We start from the raw sequence: 22926 nt of genomic DNA, 5'->3' as shown, positions 1-22926 counted from the left end.
GTCTATTTGTTTCTTATACGTAGCTACATCTAAAACATAGTACATTACTCTTTATTGAATCTTGTTATAACTGAGGCAATGCATATTGCACTTCTGTCTCTAATGGCAGTAAAGAAAATGGTTTAATTAATTTATTCTTATAAAATTTTATAAAATGAAAACCTAAGTAGGCTATTATGAAACAAGTAAAAACACAATACTTTAAAGCATGTTTGTTGTAATATTGTGGTAAAATTCCTAAACAACTACTTACAGGAAGACGGGCTCTTTTGGCAGCAGCAGCCTCAAGGCCTTTTTCCACAGACTGTTTCTTCGCTCCTTCCCTACATGGCCGATCAGTCTTAGGTGCCACATGGCCGACTCTCGCTTTGGGGTTCCACGCTTCATCTACCTTCCTCTTTCCACCTCTTGATGTTCTCTCCTCCTCTTCATCAGAAAGGTCCAGCGAAGGATAGACTAGATATGCCAAATTGGTTGTTATTAATACATTAACGACCTAAGAAAACAAGTGACAACTGTAACACAGCTGAGTCTAAGTTAAGGGGATACGCCACTATCTCCAACTTTTTTTTTATTTTTTTATTTTTGTCAACCTAGTTAGTATATTTTGTTTATACTAGACTTAGTTAGAAGATTTAGGTACAAAAATATTGAATTTATAACTTATTTACTAAATTTATATGCGTTTTTAGTTTTTTTCACCAAAATTTTTAAGAATTCGTTATTGAGAATAACTTTTCAACTACTGATCGGAATGACATATTCTATTTATTTCCTGATTCAGGATGAAATAATGAGTAATTCTGTGTATAATCGTTATGGTAACTAAAAAAACAAAATTTTTAGGACACCTTTTATTCAAAATATAAAAAAGCTGAAAAAAATATTTAAAATTTTTGATGACAAATCATTCAGCACCATGTTGGCTGGTAGTGGCGAGTAGAAGAGTTTTTCTTTGTTTTAAGTTTGAGACCTGTGGTGTAGGGTTCACCATTGGGTTAGGGGTTGGAGTATTTTGTTTTGGCCGGAGTTTAAAGATTTTTTTTCTTTTTGGCCGTTTTCTTTTTTTTTCATCCCGATGTAAGTGGGGGATGTAACGAGTTATTTTCCCTAGGGGGGTATATTTTCGCTATTTGGCCGCGCACCGATTGTAGAGGTAAGCAAGCGGCGGCGGCGAACCTGGCTAGCGCCCTTTGACCCGGCTTATCAGTTCGGATAAGCTTGGGTATCCTGGGACTACCGGATAGTCGAGAAAGGACATTCTAATGGTGGATCTCGGACAGTCAAGAAGTGAGTGTTGGTGTCCTGTGCCTGTGGAGACGTCCAGTGGTGTACGTGACAGTGGTGTCGGGGTATGCTGGTGGTGTGATCGCGCCGAGTGTTGGTGTAAGTTGGGTACTGACCCACTTGTGGTGAGTGGACGACTTGATATTATTCGTTTGATAATATTAATATCTGGTTTTATTGCGAGAGTTAGAGTTGTAACCGTGCTGGTCAAAGCCTGACGGTAGTTAGGATTTATATTAGTCAGGAATAATATTAAAGTGTATTCCTGACGGTTCTGGGCAGGTGCTAGTGCGCAAATAATATAATTTATTGACTGTAGTAGTTATTATTTTGCGTTGTACCAAGAGTTAGCTATATTACTAATAACTCTGAGGCCCGACAAACCTAGGCTGCACGATTTAGCGTGCGTAGTTGGAAGCACGAGGCCAGTAGGCTAGTAGCATTGACTTTATATCTCTAGCTAATATTATTAGCCTATTAACAGAAGCCCAGCTAAGCAATATAACGTTGATATAGTAGCCGTAGTTGTAGTAACAGTAGGGTTGGTATTGATTAATCATTTAATTATTTTAATTTAACCTGAACAGCTTGCTTAGTAATCCAACACGTTAGCTTGGTAGCTTGGATAGCGGAGTACCGGCTATCAGATAAGATATTTATCTAGTGTTTGGAACGTAGTTAATATTTATTTATCTGCTACTAAGTAGCTCAATATTTTAATAGTGCAATTGCCATTTAGTTTTGCTTGTTTGGCTTGGTATTTATTGAGACCAGCTACTAGTGGTGTAGTCACTCTACCTATAGTGTACTTGTATATTATTACGTGGTACGATTATTGAGTGAACTGTTTGATTCTTAGCTTGGGCATTAGAGTTGTGTATTGCAGTTTAGTGGCCTAGTAGACCCCGCCTGGTGATAACACGCGTTGTGGTTTTTATTGGCAAGTCGTCATGTAACTCACCGTGTTTTAGGCACTCTGGGCTTAACTATTGGATAGTTAGGACGAAGCCCGAGTTGCGTAGTCAGCAACGACCCCCTAGGAGTGTGGAGAATCGGCGTAGGTCTGGTAGTGATTATTGCACGTTTGTTGTGGTGACTTGTTTTTGACTTGTTCACAGTGCCCGTGTATGAGCCAGTCCTATACCGGTTAGACCCGGCTTTTGGCCTAGTGGTTTCCCTGACCTTATCGCAGACCCTGGAACTTTACCCAGCCATTGTAGGCTGAGCTATCCCCGGCAAACGGTTGCGACTGCACTGCACTTTTAATATTTTTTTCCCAGTGCAGAAAATCTCGTCGCAAGATGGCGCCTGCGAACAGGGACTGAGGTTGGCAGTGGTGCTGAGTTGCTGACGTATTAACGGCGCCCGAACAAAATAATTTTATTTGTGCAGATTTGCTGCGGACTTGTGCAGATTGGCTGCGGACCTGAGCTGTTGAGCAGAGTTTTAGGCAGACCTGCTGTGATTTTATAGTCGGTTGGGTAGGCCTAACCTGTTTTCTGTTACAGCGTGGTGTGTTGTGAACCCTAATTTATTTAGTGGTTGTATACATAGATATTAGTTAGTAATTTTAATTTTGCTAATTAATTGAGCTTTAGTGTTGAATATTATTTGAGTGAGAACCCTTATTGTGTATTTGTGGTTTGACTTTCACACCTATAATTGGTTTGATTTATTATAACGGTGTTAAATACATTTTAATTAATTTCGCTCTTATTTTTGCGGATTAGTCGTGGTATTTGAGTTTTAAATATGGTTGTGACTACGAGTACGACGTCTGTGCTGGGCGGTACGCCTATTACGTCTGCTGTTGTTACAACTAGTTCTGGGGTTAGCTCCGAACTGTCGGTGATGACGACGTCGTCATTGTGGCCTGCGTCTTCACCTGTTTGGCCGACTATTTCATCGGTCGTGGGTACGACGGTGACAACATCTCTGACCTATTCCGCGCCAGCGACTATGTCCTTGGGGTCGCAGCCCCGGGACGGTCGCGTGGGTTGGATCTATGACCTCTCGAAAGGGGAGCTCATGAGAACGATGGACCAGTATGGTTTGGTGACCACTGGTACTTCTGCGGAATTACGGCAGCGATTCTCGTCGTTTTGGAAGCAGCGGAATGCCCGTCGGTATAGCGATGATAGGCTGTGTACAGCTGGGGCTGCTGCACCGACATATTTACCGCCGGCTACTACAACTGTGGAGCTTCCTGACCCCCTGAGAACCGTACCTCAGGTACTGGGTAATACGGGATCGGGCCAAATAGAGATAGGGGAACTTAGCAGGGAGTTAGAGGCGGTCAAAGAGATTCTTGGGTTGTCTTTGGAGACTGATACCCGGACTCTTCGAGAACAACTTGCATTGGTGGTGCGACAGGCGAGGGGCTCGCCGAGAAATGAGGTCGGCTATGGGTTCGGGAGACCCGCCAACCCTACGTCCCCTGTTGTGGCTGCTCCAATGCCTACCTTTGGGTTACCTAGTAGACCCGAGGGATGGCAGCGGCCCAATGATAGTTCTGAGAGACCAGCCCGGCCTTCTAGCTTGGAGCTGCCTCGAGGCTCGGATATGCTCTCAAATGAGGCCAGCAGGGTGGAGCCAAAGGATTGCTCCAGAGTATGCAACATGGTACGGAAGTGGGGTTTAAGGTTTGATGGCCGACGAGACCCTGTGTCGTTCCTGGAGCGCCTTGAAGAGCTGATGGTCTCGTACTCTATAAAATCAGAGGACCTGCTCAGAGCGCTGCCGGAGCTGTTGCAAGGCTCAGCGCTTCTATGGTACAGGAATTGCAAGGAGCTCCTGTATTCATTCGAAGCTTTTCGGCATCAATTTGAGATCCAGTTCCTTCCACCTGGTTATCAGAGGAATTTGGATGAGGAGATCCGGAAAAGGACGCAGGGTGAGACCGAACACTTCCGGGACTACGTTGTTGCCATAAATACCTTGCTTAGGCGTAGCGGTACGTTGTCGGAGCATGGTAGATTAGACTTAATCTACAGCAACATGCGTCCGGAATACAAACTCATGGTACGCCGGCGTGACTTCCGCAATCTGGCCGAGATGATTGAGTTGGCTGAAGATTATGAGGCCTATTTGCGAGAGAAGGCCGCCTTCCGACCTCCTCCTTCACCAAACGTAGCGCTGGTTTTGGAAACCGCCTATGTTCCCAAGAAGAAGGCTGAGAAATATTATGAAACGGCCGCGGTTGAAAGACATTATTTTCAGAGACCATCTCTTGAGGATAAGTCGATTGGACAGCGAGTAGATTTTGACTCTAACCGGGTCCGTGAACAAAGGCCCGTAATGACTAGGGAAGTTGCAGATGGTGCAAAGGATGTACGTTGTTTTAGGTGCCAGGAGATTGGTCACTTTGCCAGAGGCTGTGGCAAACTGAGGACCGTCTCCTGTTTTGGGTGTGGAAAACCCGGTCTTACTGTGAACCAGTGTGGATGTCGTGAGGGAAACGGCAGGCCAGCTCAGACATCAGGAGGTCAACTGGGCAAGGCCACCGAAAACGAACGACCTCAGAAGAGTGGTCCGAGTGGCTCGGAAAACTAAACAGCCTGGTTGGTGGAGTAGACGAGAAACGGCTGGTTTCGGAGACAAGGCCCTTTGTTGAAGTTGTGCTGATGGGCAGCGTTTTTAAGGCGTTATTGGACACTGGGTCCGTAGTTAACCTGGTTGGGCGAGGAGTCGCCGAACATCTTCGACGCCAGGGGATTGAGCCTTGTAAGATTACCGCTCCTCTAAGGATGGCAGATGGGACACAGTCAACGGCCGAGTATTCGTTTCGGCTAGCAGGAGAAGCTGCGGGAAGACGGTGGATAGGAGATGCCTTGTATGTCCCCACTCTCACCACGGACATGATTCTGAGTATGGATGTCATCCGAGACCTCGGATTGGTGACATGTGGGACAGAGGTAGTAAGAATGGGCGTGGGTGATGACTGTTCTGGCCAAGGTGGCCGCATGGACAGTGTCAAAATTGGTGACGAAGACCCCGAAGGCCCTTGCAATGGAAATCCCCGTCTGGTTCCTGATGACAAATCATTCAGCACCATGTTGGCTGGTAGTGGCGAGTAGAAGAGTTTTTCTTTGTTTTAAGTTTGAGACCTGTGGTGTAGGGTTCACCATTGGGTTAGGGGTTGGAGTATTTTGTTTTGGCCGGAGTTTAAAGATTTTTTTTCTTTTTGGCCGTTTTCTTTTTTTTTCATCCCGATGTAAGTGGGGGATGTAACGAGTTATTTTCCCTAGGGGGGTATATTTTCGCTATTTGGCCGCGCACCGATTGTAGAGGTAAGCAAGCGGCGGCGGCGAACCTGGCTAGCGCCCTTTGACCCGGCTTATCAGTTCGGATAAGCTTGGGTATCCTGGGACTACCGGATAGTCGAGAAAGGACATTCTAGTGGTGGATCTCGGACAGTCAAGAAGTGAGTGTTGGTGTCCTGTGCCTGTGGAGACGTCCAGTGGTGTACGTGACAGTGGTGTCGGGGTATGCTGGTGGTGTGATCGCGCCGAGTGTTGGTGTAAGTTGGGTACTGACCCACTTGTGGTGAGTGGACGACTTGATATTATTCGTTTGATAATATTAATATCTGGTTTTATTGCGAGAGTTAGAGTTGTAACCGTGCTGGTCAAAGCCTGACGGTAGTTAGGATTTATATTAGTCAGGAATAATATTAAAGTGTATTCCTGACGGTTCTGGGCAGGTGCTAGTGCGCAAATAATATAATTTATTGACTGTAGTAGTTATTATTTTGCGTTGTACCAAGAGTTAGCTATATTACTAATAACTCTGAGGCCCGACAAACCTAGGCTGCACGATTTAGCGTGCGTAGTTGGAAGCACGAGGCCAGTAGGCTAGTAGCATTGACTTTATATCTCTAGCTAATATTATTAGCCTATTAACAGAAGCCCAGCTAAGCAATATAACGTTGATATAGTAGCCGTAGTTGTAGTAACAGTAGGGTTGGTATTGATTAATCATTTAATTATTTTAATTTAACCTGAACAGCTTGCTTAGTAATCCAACACGTTAGCTTGGTAGCTTGGATAGCGGAGTACCGGCTATCAGATAAGATATTTATCTAGTGTTTGGAACGTAGTTAATATTTATTTATCTGCTACTAAGTAGCTCAATATTTTAATAGTGCAATTGCCATTTAGTTTTGCTTGTTTGGCTTGGTATTTATTGAGACCAGCTACTAGTGGTGTAGTCACTCTACCTATAGTGTACTTGTATATTATTACGTGGTACGATTATTGAGTGAACTGTTTGATTCTTAGCTTGGGCATTAGAGTTGTGTATTGCAGTTTAGTGGCCTAGTAGACCCCGCCTGGTGATAACACGCGTTGTGGTTTTTATTGGCAAGTCGTCGTGTAACTCACCGTGTTTTAGGCACTCTGGGCTTAACTATTGGATAGTTAGGACGAAGCCCGAGTTGCGTAGTCAGCAACGACCCCCTAGGAGTGTGGAGAATCGGCGTAGGTCTGGTAGTGATTATTGCACGTTTGTTGTGGTGACTTGTTTTTGACTTGTTCACAGTGCCCGTGTATGAGCCAGTCCTATACCGGTTAGACCCGGCTTTTGGCCTAGTGGTTTCCCTGACCTTATCGCAGACCCTGGAACTTTACCCAGCCATTGTAGGCTGAGCTATCCCCGGCAAACGGTTGCGACTGCACTGCACTTTTAATATTTTTTTCCCAGTGCAGAAAATCTCGTCGCAAGATGGCGCCTGCGAACAGGGACTGAGGTTGGCAGTGGTGCTGAGTTGCTGACGTATTAACGGCGCCCGAACAAAATAATTTTATTTGTGCAGATTTGCTGCGGACTTGTGCAGATTGGCTGCGGACCTGAGCTGTTGAGCAGAGTTTTAGGCAGACCTGCTGTGATTTTATAGTCGGTTGGGTAGGCCTAACCTGTTTTCTGTTACAGCGTGGTGTGTTGTGAACCCTAATTTATTTAGTGGTTGTATACATAGATATTAGTTAGTAATTTTAATTTTGCTAATTAATTGAGCTTTAGTGTTGAATATTATTTGAGTGAGAACCCTTATTGTGTATTTGTGGTTTGACTTTCACACCTATAATTGGTTTGATTTATTATAACGGTGTTAAATACATTTTAATTAATTTCGCTCTTATTTTTGCGGATTAGTCGTGGTATTTGAGTTTTAAATATGGTTGTGACTACGAGTACGACGTCTGTGCTGGGCGGTACGCCTATTACGTCTGCTGTTGTTACAACTAGTTCTGGGGTTAGCTCCGAACTGTCGGTGATGACGACGTCGTCATTGTGGCCTGCGTCTTCACCTGTTTGGCCGACTATTTCATCGGTCGTGGGTACGACGGTGACAACATCTCTGACCTATTCCGCGCCAGCGACTATGTCCTTGGGGTCGCAGCCCCGGGACGGTCGCGTGGGTTGGATCTATGACCTCTCGAAAGGGGAGCTCATGAGAACGATGGACCAGTATGGTTTGGTGACCACTGGTACTTCTGCGGAATTACGGCAGCGATTCTCGTCGTTTTGGAAGCAGCGGAATGCCCGTCGGTATAGCGATGATAGGCTGTGTACAGCTGGGGCTGCTGCACCGACATATTTACCGCCGGCTACTACAACTGTGGAGCTTCCTGACCCCCTGAGAACCGTACCTCAGGTACTGGGTAATACGGGATCGGGCCAAATAGAGATAGGGGAACTTAGCAGGGAGTTAGAGGCGGTCAAAGAGATTCTTGGGTTGTCTTTGGAGACTGATACCCGGACTCTTCGAGAACAACTTGCATTGGTGGTGCGACAGGCGAGGGGCTCGCCGAGAAATGAGGTCGGCTATGGGTTCGGGAGACCCGCCAACCCTACGTCCCCTGTTGTGGCTGCTCCAATGCCTACCTTTGGGTTACCTAGTAGACCCGAGGGATGGCAGCGGCCCAATGATAGTTCTGAGAGACCAGCCCGGCCTTCTAGCTTGGAGCTGCCTCGAGGCTCGGATATGCTCTCAAATGAGGCCAGCAGGGTGGAGCCAAAGGATTGCTCCAGAGTATGCAACATGGTACGGAAGTGGGGTTTAAGGTTTGATGGCCGACGAGACCCTGTGTCGTTCCTGGAGCGCCTTGAAGAGCTGATGGTCTCGTACTCTATAAAATCAGAGGACCTGCTCAGAGCGCTGCCGGAGCTGTTGCAAGGCTCAGCGCTTCTATGGTACAGGAATTGCAAGGAGCTCCTGTATTCATTCGAAGCTTTTCGGCATCAATTTGAGATCCAGTTCCTTCCACCTGGTTATCAGAGGAATTTGGATGAGGAGATCCGGAAAAGGACGCAGGGTGAGACCGAACACTTCCGGGACTACGTTGTTGCCATAAATACCTTGCTTAGGCGTAGCGGTACGTTGTCGGAGCATGGTAGATTAGACTTAATCTACAGCAACATGCGTCCGGAATACAAACTCATGGTACGCCGGCGTGACTTCCGCAATCTGGCCGAGATGATTGAGTTGGCTGAAGATTATGAGGCCTATTTGCGAGAGAAGGCCGCCTTCCGACCTCCTCCTTCACCAAACGTAGCGCTGGTTTTGGAAACCGCCTATGTTCCCAAGAAGAAGGCTGAGAAATATTATGAAACGGCCGCGGTTGAAAGACATTATTTTCAGAGACCATCTCTTGAGGATAAGTCGATTGGACAGCGAGTAGATTTTGACTCTAACCGGGTCCGTGAACAAAGGCCCGTAATGACTAGGGAAGTTGCAGATGGTGCAAAGGATGTACGTTGTTTTAGGTGCCAGGAGATTGGTCACTTTGCCAGAGGCTGTGGCAAACTGAGGACCGTCTCCTGTTTTGGGTGTGGAAAACCCGGTCTTACTGTGAACCAGTGTGGATGTCGTGAGGGAAACGGCAGGCCAGCTCAGACATCAGGAGGTCAACTGGGCAAGGCCACCGAAAACGAACGACCTCAGAAGAGTGGTCCGAGTGGCTCGGAAAACTAAACAGCCTGGTTGGTGGAGTAGACGAGAAACGGCTGGTTTCGGAGACAAGGCCCTTTGTTGAAGTTGTGCTGATGGGCAGCGTTTTTAAGGCGTTATTGGACACTGGGTCCGTAGTTAACCTGGTTGGGCGAGGAGTCGCCGAACATCTTCGACGCCAGGGGATTGAGCCTTGTAAGATTACCGCTCCTCTAAGGATGGCAGATGGGACACAGTCAACGGCCGAGTATTCGTTTCGGCTAGCAGGAGAAGCTGCGGGAAGACGGTGGATAGGAGATGCCTTGTATGTCCCCACTCTCACCACGGACATGATTCTGAGTATGGATGTCATCCGAGACCTCGGATTGGTGACATGTGGGACAGAGGTAGTAAGAATGGGCGTGGGTGATGACTGTTCTGGCCAAGGTGGCCGCATGGACAGTGTCAAAATTGGTGACGAAGACCCCGAAGGCCCTTGCAATGGAAATCCCCGTCTGGTTCCTGATGACAAATCATTCAGCACCATGTTGGCTGGTAGTGGCGAGTAGAAGAGTTTTTCTTTGTTTTAAGTTTGAGACCTGTGGTGTAGGGTTCACCATTGGGTTAGGGGTTGGAGTATTTTGTTTTGGCCGGAGTTTAAAGATTTTTTTTCTTTTTGGCCGTTTTCTTTTTTTTTCATCCCGATGTAAGTGGGGGATGTAACGAGTTATTTTCCCTAGGGGGGTATATTTTCGCTATTTGGCCGCGCACCGATTGTAGAGGTAAGCAAGCGGCGGCGGCGAACCTGGCTAGCGCCCTTTGACCCGGCTTATCAGTTCGGATAAGCTTGGGTATCCTGGGACTACCGGATAGTCGAGAAAGGACATTCTAGTGGTGGATCTCGGACAGTCAAGAAGTGAGTGTTGGTGTCCTGTGCCTGTGGAGACGTCCAGTGGTGTACGTGACAGTGGTGTCGGGGTATGCTGGTGGTGTGATCGCGCCGAGTGTTGGTGTAAGTTGGGTACTGACCCACTTGTGGTGAGTGGACGACTTGATATTATTCGTTTGATAATATTAATATCTGGTTTTATTGCGAGAGTTAGAGTTGTAACCGTGCTGGTCAAAGCCTGACGGTAGTTAGGATTTATATTAGTCAGGAATAATATTAAAGTGTATTCCTGACGGTTCTGGGCAGGTGCTAGTGCGCAAATAATATAATTTATTGACTGTAGTAGTTATTATTTTGCGTTGTACCAAGAGTTAGCTATATTACTAATAACTCTGAGGCCCGACAAACCTAGGCTGCACGATTTAGCGTGCGTAGTTGGAAGCACGAGGCCAGTAGGCTAGTAGCATTGACTTTATATCTCTAGCTAATATTATTAGCCTATTAACAGAAGCCCAGCTAAGCAATATAACGTTGATATAGTAGCCGTAGTTGTAGTAACAGTAGGGTTGGTATTGATTAATCATTTAATTATTTTAATTTAACCTGAACAGCTTGCTTAGTAATCCAACACGTTAGCTTGGTAGCTTGGATAGCGGAGTACCGGCTATCAGATAAGATATTTATCTAGTGTTTGGAACGTAGTTAATATTTATTTATCTGCTACTAAGTAGCTCAATATTTTAATAGTGCAATTGCCATTTAGTTTTGCTTGTTTGGCTTGGTATTTATTGAGACCAGCTACTAGTGGTGTAGTCACTCTACCTATAGTGTACTTGTATATTATTACGTGGTACGATTATTGAGTGAACTGTTTGATTCTTAGCTTGGGCATTAGAGTTGTGTATTGCAGTTTAGTGGCCTAGTAGACCCCGCCTGGTGATAACACGCGTTGTGGTTTTTATTGGCAAGTCGTCGTGTAACTCACCGTGTTTTAGGCACTCTGGGCTTAACTATTGGATAGTTAGGACGAAGCCCGAGTTGCGTAGTCAGCAACGACCCCCTAGGAGTGTGGAGAATCGGCGTAGGTCTGGTAGTGATTATTGCACGTTTGTTGTGGTGACTTGTTTTTGACTTGTTCACAGTGCCCGTGTATGAGCCAGTCCTATACCGGTTAGACCCGGCTTTTGGCCTAGTGGTTTCCCTGACCTTATCGCAGACCCTGGAACTTTACCCAGCCATTGTAGGCTGAGCTATCCCCGGCAAACGGTTGCGACTGCACTGCACTTTTAATATTTTTTTTTCAGTGCAGAAAGTAGCGTCGCAATGTAATGCTATAGGGCTTACTATACACACAATCCTTTATTACTATATAAAGAAGGTCTGGTGAAAATTTGAATACTATAAGTATAGTACTAACGGAGTTATTCAAACTTTTGTACAATAATAACCTAAAAAACACGGTATTGAGATAATCGCAGGTGATGTAACAGGTGGTTGGCAGGAGAAAAATTTTCATAACTACACTAATTTATTATTTTATATTATATATAAAAATAGCAAAGTACTTATTTTGTTTTACATAAATGTACCCTACTTTATACCTTCATAATACATAATTATGATACACAATTAAAAGTGTACATATCAGGAACAAAAAAAATAGTTCAAAATTTTGTTAAATTGCTGGTTGCGGCGTTTTATATTTTATTTTTTTTATACTAGAAGGAGTTGTCAGATTGGCAAACAATTTTAGCTAAATGTTCACATTTAAATGACCTATCTAAAAATGCAACTTTTGGAAAATGTAAAAAAATTTTAAATATGGCCTATAGATAGTGGCGTATCCCCTTAAAAGAACCCACAGTAAAGTAAATTTCAACCAGAGGAAGTTAGGTTTATTAGGAAATTGAAATAGCTGGTGGCCTAGGCCTACAATTAATCTGTTAGACTTTCAATCAACAAGCATGTAAATTTAGTGTTTTTGTTCAGTTTTCAATTCAACCATTTTACATAGTATCCTAAATTGAAACCTATTGCCCACATAAGTGTCTGATTCCAATTATGGTATTCAGTAACAATTATAATGATCAACAATATGGCTAAGGTTGAAACTCACTGAAGTCATCGTCCTGGTGTACTTTGTCCATGTCCTCTACCTCGTCATTGTGAGGCGTGTGATGTTTCCTCTTCTTGGATCGCGAACTGCCGTGATGGTGACTCGAACTAGCTTCTCCTTCTGGCTGATACATCCGACTGATGGATAACATTCCTGCGATCGCTTCTCTGGTTGAAGGCGAGGTTCTACCACTCCTATGCAATAGAAAGCCATGTGACTTTACAAATACAGAAGAATCTTTATTGGCTGATCTTCACTTATCCTAGCCTCCCTGGTTGTAGCCTACTGCTGCACCCTTATAATATTTTTGCCCTCCATGGTCTACTCATTATACCTGCAAATCTCTTTGTTACCACTGTCAGAGTGGGAACATAAACCTAATACTGAGTAGAGGAATATTGCTTCATCTTATTTTCTACAGTTACAGTTGTGGTGCTTTTACATTGTCTGTTATTTTTTTATTTTATTTATGACGATGGCTTCAGAACGGAAGAAAACAGGTTGCCATGAAGATAAATCCTTTACCACCACACTTTGAGTCACTGGCCTTGAATTAGATTTCTTTTTTCTTTTTTTACCTTAGATACAGTTTTATATTTCTTAGTATGAAATGTTAGTGTACAAAACCATCTGTTGCTATGAATAAATTAATATGGTAGTTTGGCTTTCATTCATTAAACCACCATAAATAAGTTTACACCAATAATAATAATATTTAAAAATTACAATGAAAATTGTTTGTAAAAGTCAGTCAAACTTACTCAATATCTTCTATTCGTGGACTTCCTTCTCTAGTATATGCAGACGCTTTTAAAAGTTCATCTATACCATTTTTTGGCAAATTAGAAGTGACATCGACCGAGTTTAGATTGTCTGTTTTGATGCCTTTTAGATTCATCAGAAGATTATCTGAAAGTCAGGATCAATAATAATTAATTATTTAAAAAAATAATTAATGATAATTATTAATCAAAGAGAAAGAGTAATAGCCTAAAATTAAATCTTACATTTATAAAGGGTGTTTTTTTTTTAATTGCAGCCAAAATAATTAAAACTACCATGAGACACTTTTTGATGACAAAACCCGTTTTGATGTTGGTATTAGTGATGTGTCAAAACCGAATCTCAAATCTCAAAACCATCAAAACTTGGTTTCGAGATTCGATCACCAAGTTTCAAGATTCAAAAGTTTTGAAGTTGAAGATTTTGGCAGTTTTATTTTTGAAACTGCTGAATTTTTTTGTGCCATTGTTATTGTTTTCAACGCTGTTTCCAAACAAGCTGGTAGCAACAGAGCAAACATCACCATTAACAGTAATGAAACAAGTAAATTTTATTCTGGACTTCAAAAGGTATCTTAAATACTATAACTGGTACAATTCAGTTTCACATCAATATTTACTAAACACAAAGAAATATTGACCACTAAATGTTCTAATTAATCTAATAGGTATTCATGTTTATGTTGGTGTTACAAGTTTAATTTATTTGTTTTTGTTGGTTGTTTATGAAAAATTATGTTGTATTGGGTTTTAAGATTATCAGTCACATTCACATATTTATGTAATGTCACAGTCAGGAGTCGATCTCTTTCAGTTTTGATTGTATACTTAACATTTTATGATTATGTGTATTCTTTTGTAACCTTGACCTTTGTAACCAGCTAAGTAAAAAAGTTTCGCGTTTAGGTTTTGAGATTCGAGATTCGGGATTCGATTTTTTAAAGTTTCGGTTTCGGTTTTGAGATTCGAAATTTCTGGTTTTGACCATCACTAGTTGGTATCCCTGTTTTCTTTACTTCATTACCAATCAGCTGATATACATTGTTCCATAGATATCTATGACGTTTAGTGTCATTGAGAATTGTTGGAAATAAGACTCAACATGGTGTTTTCACAAGCTCCAATAGAGAATGTATTGTAGGTCTATTTTTTTTCCAACAGATTTCATTTCCTTAAATATTTGACAATTCTATTAATAGTTGATTTTTCAAGAGCTTGAATCACACCTGGAATTTAATTTCAAACCTATTTTAGTATAAAACCAATGATTTACCTTTAATGTACAATACATACTTTGAGCTTGCAAAAACCCCACGTTGAGTCTTCACAATATACTCCCAATAACACTAAAATTCATAGATAACCTAGACGTAATTGATGCATCGGTTTTTCCAAAGCATCGGGACCAAATCGATGCATCGGGATCTCAATGCATGCTGAATCAAATCAAAATTTCAATGCAAGTTTTTTGTGGTCAATTGGATATCCTAATATGGAATTAGAAGGCTATTACCGATTGTAATTTAGTAAATCTTAACCAACTTTTTAAATATCAACACAAAAAATACAGAACATAGGACCAAACATATATCTCTACAAAAAATTGTGTTTGCACAGCAAAAAGTAATTTTCCTTCCAACGCAGATCCACAAATTAAGTTGAACAGCAGATTTGTGAGGATGATTATTTGATTAAACTACTTCTGAACTATTTTAACTGCTTCGAGTGGTAAAGATAGGATGTTCCTAAATACTTAGGCCTAACTGTAACAAGCATTATTTTACAATCTCTTACTTAGATGAATTTGTTGAGACTGATTTGCCTGTGCCCACTTGGCCTTCAGGGAGGATGATGAAGTCTGTTCAACTGTGGCCGAACCTTTGCTCCATCTTTTCTTCTTGGGAGTCTCATCTATTGTTAAGCAATTGTCATCATCATCATCTGGATAATCTTCATCATCGTGGAAATCATAGACTGAATCTATCTGGTCTTTTGGGTCCCTGAAAATAAAGATAGTGATTGAAACACTTATTTTGTCTCTATTCTGTTTTAATAATGGCTTCTTTATAGGTCCATCACCACCCCCGCCTAAATTTGCCCCAACATTTTTCACAGAGAGCCATTCTTAAGCTAATTCATTGATTACTGCAATTTGGAACTGCAGGCGGTCCATTGGTCTGTTAGTATTCAATTTATATAGGACGTATGCATTTATCATCATTTGGCCGAAAATGTTGAAATTACTTTTTTCCAGTGCTTTATACACTTTCTTTCATTAAGGTAAGTAAAAAGCATCTGGTCCGTCCCATCAATGCCCCCCATGCCATGATTGTATTCGTGTACAATTTGGGGTTTGTTTTTTATTACAATTCTCCCACTTCTAAAGATGGTATAACATACATTTCTTTCAACTAGAGGTGTGCGAATATTCAAAATTTCGAATTGAATCGAATAGTAAAACTACTATTCGATTCGATTCGTTCTATCTTCAAGTATTCGATTTTTGAATAGTTCGACGGTGGTCGAATAGTTCGGACCTTTTCGAATACTTCGCATCTGGTCACATAATTAGTTGGAGCTTTGGAAAACATAAAACAAATCAAGTTGGCCAAAAAAGTGTTTCAAGTAATTAATAGTAAATTACCATTGGGCTAAAATACGAATAGTAATCAGTTTCTATCGACTATCGAGTGACAACGTTTCATTTTCAAACTATTGTGTAATCGTGACGTGAGTTTCCGATGAAATAATGTCCTCCGCCATTAGCCAAATAAACAAGGTCGGTAAAATAGTTCCGTTCTAACTTGGTTTAAAAATAAATAAAAACTGTTAAGCTGCTTCAGATTAAATAAAAATGCAATACAATATTTAATTAAAACTCACTTAGATATTTTATTATTTTTCAACATTATTAAACTCATTATGTGCTGCAAAACACTACGTTAGCATTCATCCGCCTTCATTGTTCTTGGCGATGGCGATCGGGTTCAAGTTACGTTTTGTTCTGGGATCACGGTAGACCTACATAAATCTAGCATATGACATTGATGTGTCTATTTCGAGTGAAGTAAAACTGAAAAATTGATGGCGAATAAGATACCGGAACAAATTATACTGAGTTCTCTTATACATGGTACCAAAACGCGCACCGTCACCTTTATAAACTTGAAATATGATACAAATGTTGTCTGCTAGATAGATTTGCCGTGATCCGAGAGTAAAACATAATTCGCCCTTGCTATGGTAGTCTGCTTCTATTCTTCAGCTTCTCTAGTTAGTTCTTTCTTTTTTTCTATTGCATTAGCGCAAGCTGTGTTACAAGTTACAAGACAAGAAGTTTTGAGGTTGGACTCTCTGAATAGTGTCCTTATATTTTTTAACATGAATATCCAGTTATCTACTTATTAACTGAAAACAAATTCATTACCTAGGTTTTCAGGGGATATATAATGAGGATATGACCCAAACAACTAAACCTACTGTAACAAAATTGTATGACAATACTTACAAATAATCATCCTGAAAAGAATGGTGCACAGGCGGGTTTGGGGGTAAGTTAATAAAAGGCATTTCTGCTTGTTTTGCAAGTTTCACTTTAAGTCCATTGGATTCCGCTTTAATTTTTATATGCCGTGACCGATCCATTGTTATAAACCAAGGCTTATTTTCAGCTCCAGGTTGATCAATATTTTCTTCTTTTTTTAGCTTGTTTTCACTCAGAGGGGTTGTATATGGATACATCACAGGTTTAGGTAGAGTTAATTTCAAAGGAGGTCTCACAATAGGCTCTTCTTTTATTTGCAGTTTTTTGTTCAGCACTTTCATATTTAGCTTAATAGGCTCTTTTGGTTCCATTTTCATCTGAAAGAAATTGGTAACATTAATACATACGTGCGTAGATGTTAATTAAATAACACTTAAGTAATGCTGCTACTATACATGATTATAAAACAAATAACTTTTTCATGATTTAGTAAGAAATTGATGCCATGCATATATTAAATGCATATGAAAAGATCAACAAAAGAAGAATTCCTCACATAACAATTAACGAGTATTTTATTTATATTAATGTCATCAGCAAAGATGCATTAACCAATAAGAAGTTGTAGTAATGAGAGAAAGCGTGTCAAGTCTATTTTTCGTAGAGGATCTTTTATGATAAGTGTATTGTTTAGTAATGAGCTAAGCTATGCAAAATCAATAAGTTAATTAATGCATACATTTCATATCAGTTAGTAGAGTAAAATTTTAGCCTACAATAACCCCTGAAACAGAAGTCAAATCATCAACCAACAGTAAATCTTACCATTAGTGTGGCTCATGCTAACATTTAAGTGAGTACAGTAGACTCCCTCTTATCCGGACACCTTTTAACCGGACATCGGTTTAACCGAACTACACTCAAGGGAAATGACATCTCTTTAACCGGACAATTTTTATCAGCACATTGGTTTAACCGGCCTAGATCAGCAAGAAGTGGGTGGTACTGTAACGACTATTCTCGTGGGAAAGATTTGAGACCAGTGATCACATGTCTAAATACAATGCTCTCCTAAATTTAAGTCAAATATAAATGATCAATTTTAATGAGTTTTTGGGGACGTCGGCTTAACTGGAAAACCCTTTATCTGGACTGGCCTCGGTCCCGAGGAGTCCGGATAAGAGGGAGTCTACTGTAGTAATGTATCTACAGTAGACTCCCTCTTATCTGGACTCCACGGGACCAAGGCCAATCCGGATAATGGGTTTTACGGTTAAACCGACATCCCCATAAACTTGTTATGTAACCCAAATATTTCACTTAAATTTAGGAGAGCACTGTATTTAGACACATGATCACTAATCTCAAATCTTTCCAACGAGAACAGTTGTTTCAGTACAGCCCACTTCCTGCCAATCTAGTCCGGTTAAAATGAAATCCTGATAAAAATTGTCCGGTTAAAGAGATGTCATTTCCGCCAAGTGTAATCCGGTTATACCGATGTCCAGTTAAAAGGTGTCTGGATAAGAGGGAGTGTACTGTATTTAAAACCAAAAAACAGTAAAAGTGTTCAAATGATAAAACAAAAACCGAACCATTAAAATTGCAAACGACACATTAATAATTACCAGAGATACTTGCAACATTCCTAAAGTTCAACTATTTATATCTAACATTATTTTTTAAATGCATAATTTAAGAAAGAAAAAATGAAAAAAACTATAACTGTCTTACCTGTGCTAACAGAATACTGTTTTGCGGTTGGGAATAGTCAACAAAATCTTTGTTCACTGGTTTCTTTTTCTTCCGTTTTGATTCTCTTTCAGGTTTAGGAGGATGTAGGGAGTTCAAGTATTTTTCAGCATGGCGTATTTCTTTACTCAGATCTTTTAATAGCTTGGGACCATCAATGATTGATGGAATTTCTTCTTTACGACTTTTATTTGTCTGTAAAACAAGTTTTTCCATTAAGCATGAAATTATACAGGGTGTATACTATTTTTTAAAGTGAAATTCCAGGTTTTTTCCAGGTTTTTCCTGGTTTTACAAAGTTTTTCCAGGTTCCTGCGTGAATGTGTCCCACGAGAACATTATATTAATTCCCGTGTACATGTTTAGTTCCACTTAAACTATAACCAATATGAGACTCACAGCTTAGTAGTATACATCAATATACATCCCATTAGTATATTTCTAATAGTTCTAAAGTTCAGTGTAAAAAAAATCCTTATTAAAGTAATCATCTTCATTATCATTATTCCTTAGGGCCACGAAAACATCATCTCTCTCGATAGCAGCGAAATCCTAAATATTATCTTTATTGTTCATGAAAACGTTACGTAAAAATACTTAATATCTGTCGCGGTCGTGTGTTCTCCTTTCATGGTGACGACAAACGTCATCACTGACTTACATCTCCGTAGACATTTTCGTCCTCATGTAGACATGGAAACGTCATCATTGTCATTCGCGATTGCAGCAAATCACGAAAATCTTCACAGTGATGTAGACATCATTGACACCCGCGGTCACGGCAACGTCATCTTCTTCGACCGCAATCGCGGCTAAGTTTTGAATATTTCCCGCGGAAGTGTAGACATCATCATCGAGGTCGTCTGCGATCGCGGCAAAATCACGAAAATCTTCCACGGCAGTGTAGACGTCATTTTCGTCTCCCGCGGTTACAGAAATGTCATCGTCTTCGTCCACAATGGTGGAATGATCACTAAAATCTTCCGTGGCAGTGTGGACATAATCGTCGTGTCCAGCGGACACGGAAACATAATCGTCGTCGTCCGCGATCTCGGCAAAATCACGAAAATCTTCCGCGGCAGTGTAGACCTCATCGTCATCTCCCGCGATCACGGAAACAACATCGTCGTCGTCCGCAATCGCAGCAAAGTTATGAATACTCCCCACGGCGGTGTAGACATAATCATCGTCGTCGCCCGCGACAGCGGCAAAATCAAATAAAATCTTCCACGGCAGTGTAGACCAGTAGACGTAGACGTCATTGTTGTCTCCCGCAGTCACGGAAACGTCATGGTCTTCGTCCACAATCGCAGCAAAATTACTAAAATCTTCCGTGGCAGTGTGGACGTCATCGTCGGCTCCCGCGATCACGGAAACAACATCGTCGTCGTCCGCAATCGCAGCAAAGTTATGAATCCTCGCCACGGTGGTGTAGACATAATCATCGTCATCGTCCGCGACTGCGGCAAAATCACGAAAATGTTCTGCAGCAGTGTAGACATCATCGTCGTCTCCCGCGGTCACGGAAACACCATCGTCGTCGTCCGCGATTTCGGCAAAATCATCAATATTTCCCGCGGTAGTGTAGACGTCATCATCGTTTCCCGCGGTCACGGAAACAAAATTGTCGGTCGTCCGCAATGGCGGGAAAGTTGTGAATATTCGCCGCGGCGGTGTAGACATCATCCACATCATAGTCCACGGTTGCGGCAAAATGACGAAAATCTTCCGCGGCAGTGTAGACATCATCGTCATCTCCAGCGGTCACGGAAACATCATCGTCGTTGCCCGCGATAGCGGCAACATCATCAATATTTTCCGTGTTAGTGTAGACGTCATCGTTGTCTCCCGCGGTCACGGAAACGTCAATATAGTCTTCCGCGAACAGGGCAAATGCGTGTTTTACCGGCGCTAAAATAAAAATCCCGGCCTTTTCCCGGTCCCTTCAAATTCAAGGTTTTTTCCCGGTTGGTATACACCCTGTTATCCCAACATACACTATTTATTTCATGTTGATAGTAAGGGTTTTGTATAGAAGTGTAGCAATGTCCAAAAGTATACATGATTCTTGGTTAGTGTCCTACAACATTATGTTCCAATTACAGTGCATGCAATACCGTCTCTATACATTACACCTAATTTTAATCCTAACTCTTAGCATATAACTAGTCCATATGATAAATAATTAGGAAGCGCTTAAGTTAATACTAAGTTCAAACTGATGTTGTGCACATTGAATCTGCAAAACATAGTAAACTATATAGATACTGCAAATGGAAATTGTTTTTAACAGATGATTACTAACATCAGGGTCTGGTTTTATTAGAAAGGGCTTATTGCCTGAGAATTAAGGATACAGAGAATTAAGGATACAAAGTATAGGTGGTATTTAATTAATATAAATTAGTGATGGTCGGATCCGGATATCGGACTACCGGATCCGCCGGATCCGAGCTAGAACCGGCACCGGATCGGATCCAAAAAATTCCGGATCTTGGGCTGGATCCGGTTTTGATGGATCCGATTTTATCCGATTTTCCCCGATTTTTTTTACTAACACAAAGCTGTCTGTATCCATGTAAAAGACCGGCCTTTTCCCGGTCCCTTCAAATTCAAGGTTTTTTCCCGGTTGGTATACACCCTGTTATCCCAACATACACTATTTATTTCATGTTGATAGTAAGGGTTTTGTATAGAAGTGTTGCAATGTCCAAAAGTATACATGACTCTTGGTTAGTGTCCTACAACATTATGTTCCGATGATTACTAACATCAGGGTCTGGTTTTATTAGAAAGGGCTTATTGCCTGAGAATTAAGGATACAAAGTATAGGTGGTATTTAATTAATATAAATATAAATGTGACTATCAATGTTGAGAAAGGGGCCAGTGGCCTCAAAATATTCAGTGTTCCTTTTGTGTTTTCTTCTCTGTTACTTTAGTGAAGTGGGATGCCTACAATTTCTTAAGGCAACCTCCTTACCCTGTCCTTTGTCTCCTTAACATCCGGGTCTATTGTGAAGGGAACACAGTTTAGGCTGTTATAGGACGGGAAAGTTGTTTATGATTTAACACTATTTTCAAGACAAATGTCCAGACAAATACTGGTGTTGAAGCACAATTATTAATGGGGGGGGGGGGAGGGAGTGAGAGGGATAGTTAAGAACGAAGGGAAGGGTTTGTAACTCCTGGCTAGGTTTAGTTCTGATACCTCAAATTTTTTAAACCAAGCACTGCTTAAAGTTTATGACATTGTTTGAGTTTATTTAAAAAATTGTTAACTATTTTGAATGTAAAAAAATGTATGTCAATTTGTGTAACAAAAAATAGAGTATTGCATAGTCAACTATGCAATTTGAATCTCAATATAAATTTTAGAAGTCAAAATTCTATACCTCATGATAAGGTGTTAAAAAGTACAAATACAAACATAGAAGTGTTGTCATAGTAAGATAATAGATAACTCTGAAAGAGCCAACTAGTAACCTAATTATGACAAAGCCATGTAACCTATATTATAGTTACAACATCTTACATCTCTATCCTGACTCCACTGCTTGAGGGTCACCAGCAAAGCCTTCACACCCTGTAGTAGATAAGCTGGAACTTTGGATGATTCGTCATTCAGCATTCTTAACTCTTCACACAGCTGCTTGGCAGCATACCAATTTATTGTCTCAAATGCAGGAAACCGAAATTTACCTGGAGTCCTCATTTTTTTTTCGATCTCGTAAATCCTAAAACATAAGTAAATTTACTATTTCTAAGAACAATAAAAATATGTTTGTATTTTATTCAGGGTATACCCAGAAATACACTATTTTTTTGTTTATGTAATTTTTATCCCAAAACATTATTAAATTTAATGTTTCTAAAATCAATAAAAAGGGTTTCACTTTTTTCAAGTAGGCTAATGTACCTTACAATAAATAGTTATTTGTGTAACTACTAACTAGTGTGCAAACCTGTTTACACATTATATTTTTCCTACAGTTAGGCTACTATAAAACAAAGAAATAATTTAAGAATAACAAACAGTAAACAACACGTTTTAGGTTAGGTCAAATCCAAGCGTTGAATGAAATGTTAAACAACTACACCAGCTGATCATAGTCGTTGTATCTTTAAGTGTTGCCAACCTATTTCCAAGTGTACACGGATTACGTGCATAATAAAAGCACCCTGTTTTGTGTTGTTTGGTTGGAATACTGGTGTGCGACAAAAAAAGTGTATGGCAAAAGTAGGTAAATGCAGCAATTAACAAATTTCTGTACTATAATCAGTGCAAAGAAACCCACCCTGTCAGGTGACTGTAGAAAAATATTATTGTCTTTTATTTAAGTAGGATATTTTTAGGGTGTTACTGAGTGCTATAATTATTTAGCAACTAATTAATAAACACATTGCTTTGCCTTCTCAGTAAGAAATACGGAGGGCTGAAGCAAAATGTGTCAATTCATATCCTGATATTAATGTACAGTCTCTCTCTATGGTTTGTGTTTGCATACTTGTAATGTGTAAATACAGGTTATGTAGGGCTTATGCAATATATAACAAAATAATGATACAAAACATTTTGTAAATAATTTTATCTGATTAACAATGTGATTATTAATAATCTTAATCAGCAAAACCGCTACATTTACCTGATAACAACATTCATACTTCCCAAAACATACCAGAGTAGGCT

General features: G+C 40.8%; 1 protein-coding gene across 1 annotated transcript in view; it reads right to left on the bottom strand.

Moving 5' to 3' along the window:
* Positions 1-22926, bottom strand: part of LOC128998134 (histone lysine demethylase PHF8-like) — a 45293-nt gene that overhangs the window by 2844 nt on the left and 19523 nt on the right. Inside the window, exons 9-15 of the mRNA XM_054424134.1 lie at positions 21772-21973; positions 18220-18432; positions 16510-16862; positions 14796-15001; positions 12981-13128; positions 12220-12413; positions 254-456 (exon numbers count right to left, since the gene is read on the bottom strand). Coding sequence (XP_054280109.1) covers positions 254-456; positions 12220-12413; positions 12981-13128; positions 14796-15001; positions 16510-16862; positions 18220-18432; positions 21772-21973 — 1519 coding nt within the window. The remainder of the gene's footprint in view (positions 1-253; positions 457-12219; positions 12414-12980; positions 13129-14795; positions 15002-16509; positions 16863-18219; positions 18433-21771; positions 21974-22926) is intronic.

This window comes from Macrosteles quadrilineatus, unplaced genomic scaffold (assembly GCF_028750875.1).
Source record: "Macrosteles quadrilineatus isolate MER2022 unplaced genomic scaffold, UCM_ALF_1.0 Scaffold_7__1_contigs__length_78375512, whole genome shotgun sequence".
Classification (NCBI taxonomy): domain Eukaryota; kingdom Metazoa; phylum Arthropoda; class Insecta; order Hemiptera; family Cicadellidae; genus Macrosteles; species Macrosteles quadrilineatus.
The sequence above is the reverse complement of the archived record's forward strand: the minus strand, read 5'-3'. Positions and strand labels throughout refer to the sequence as shown.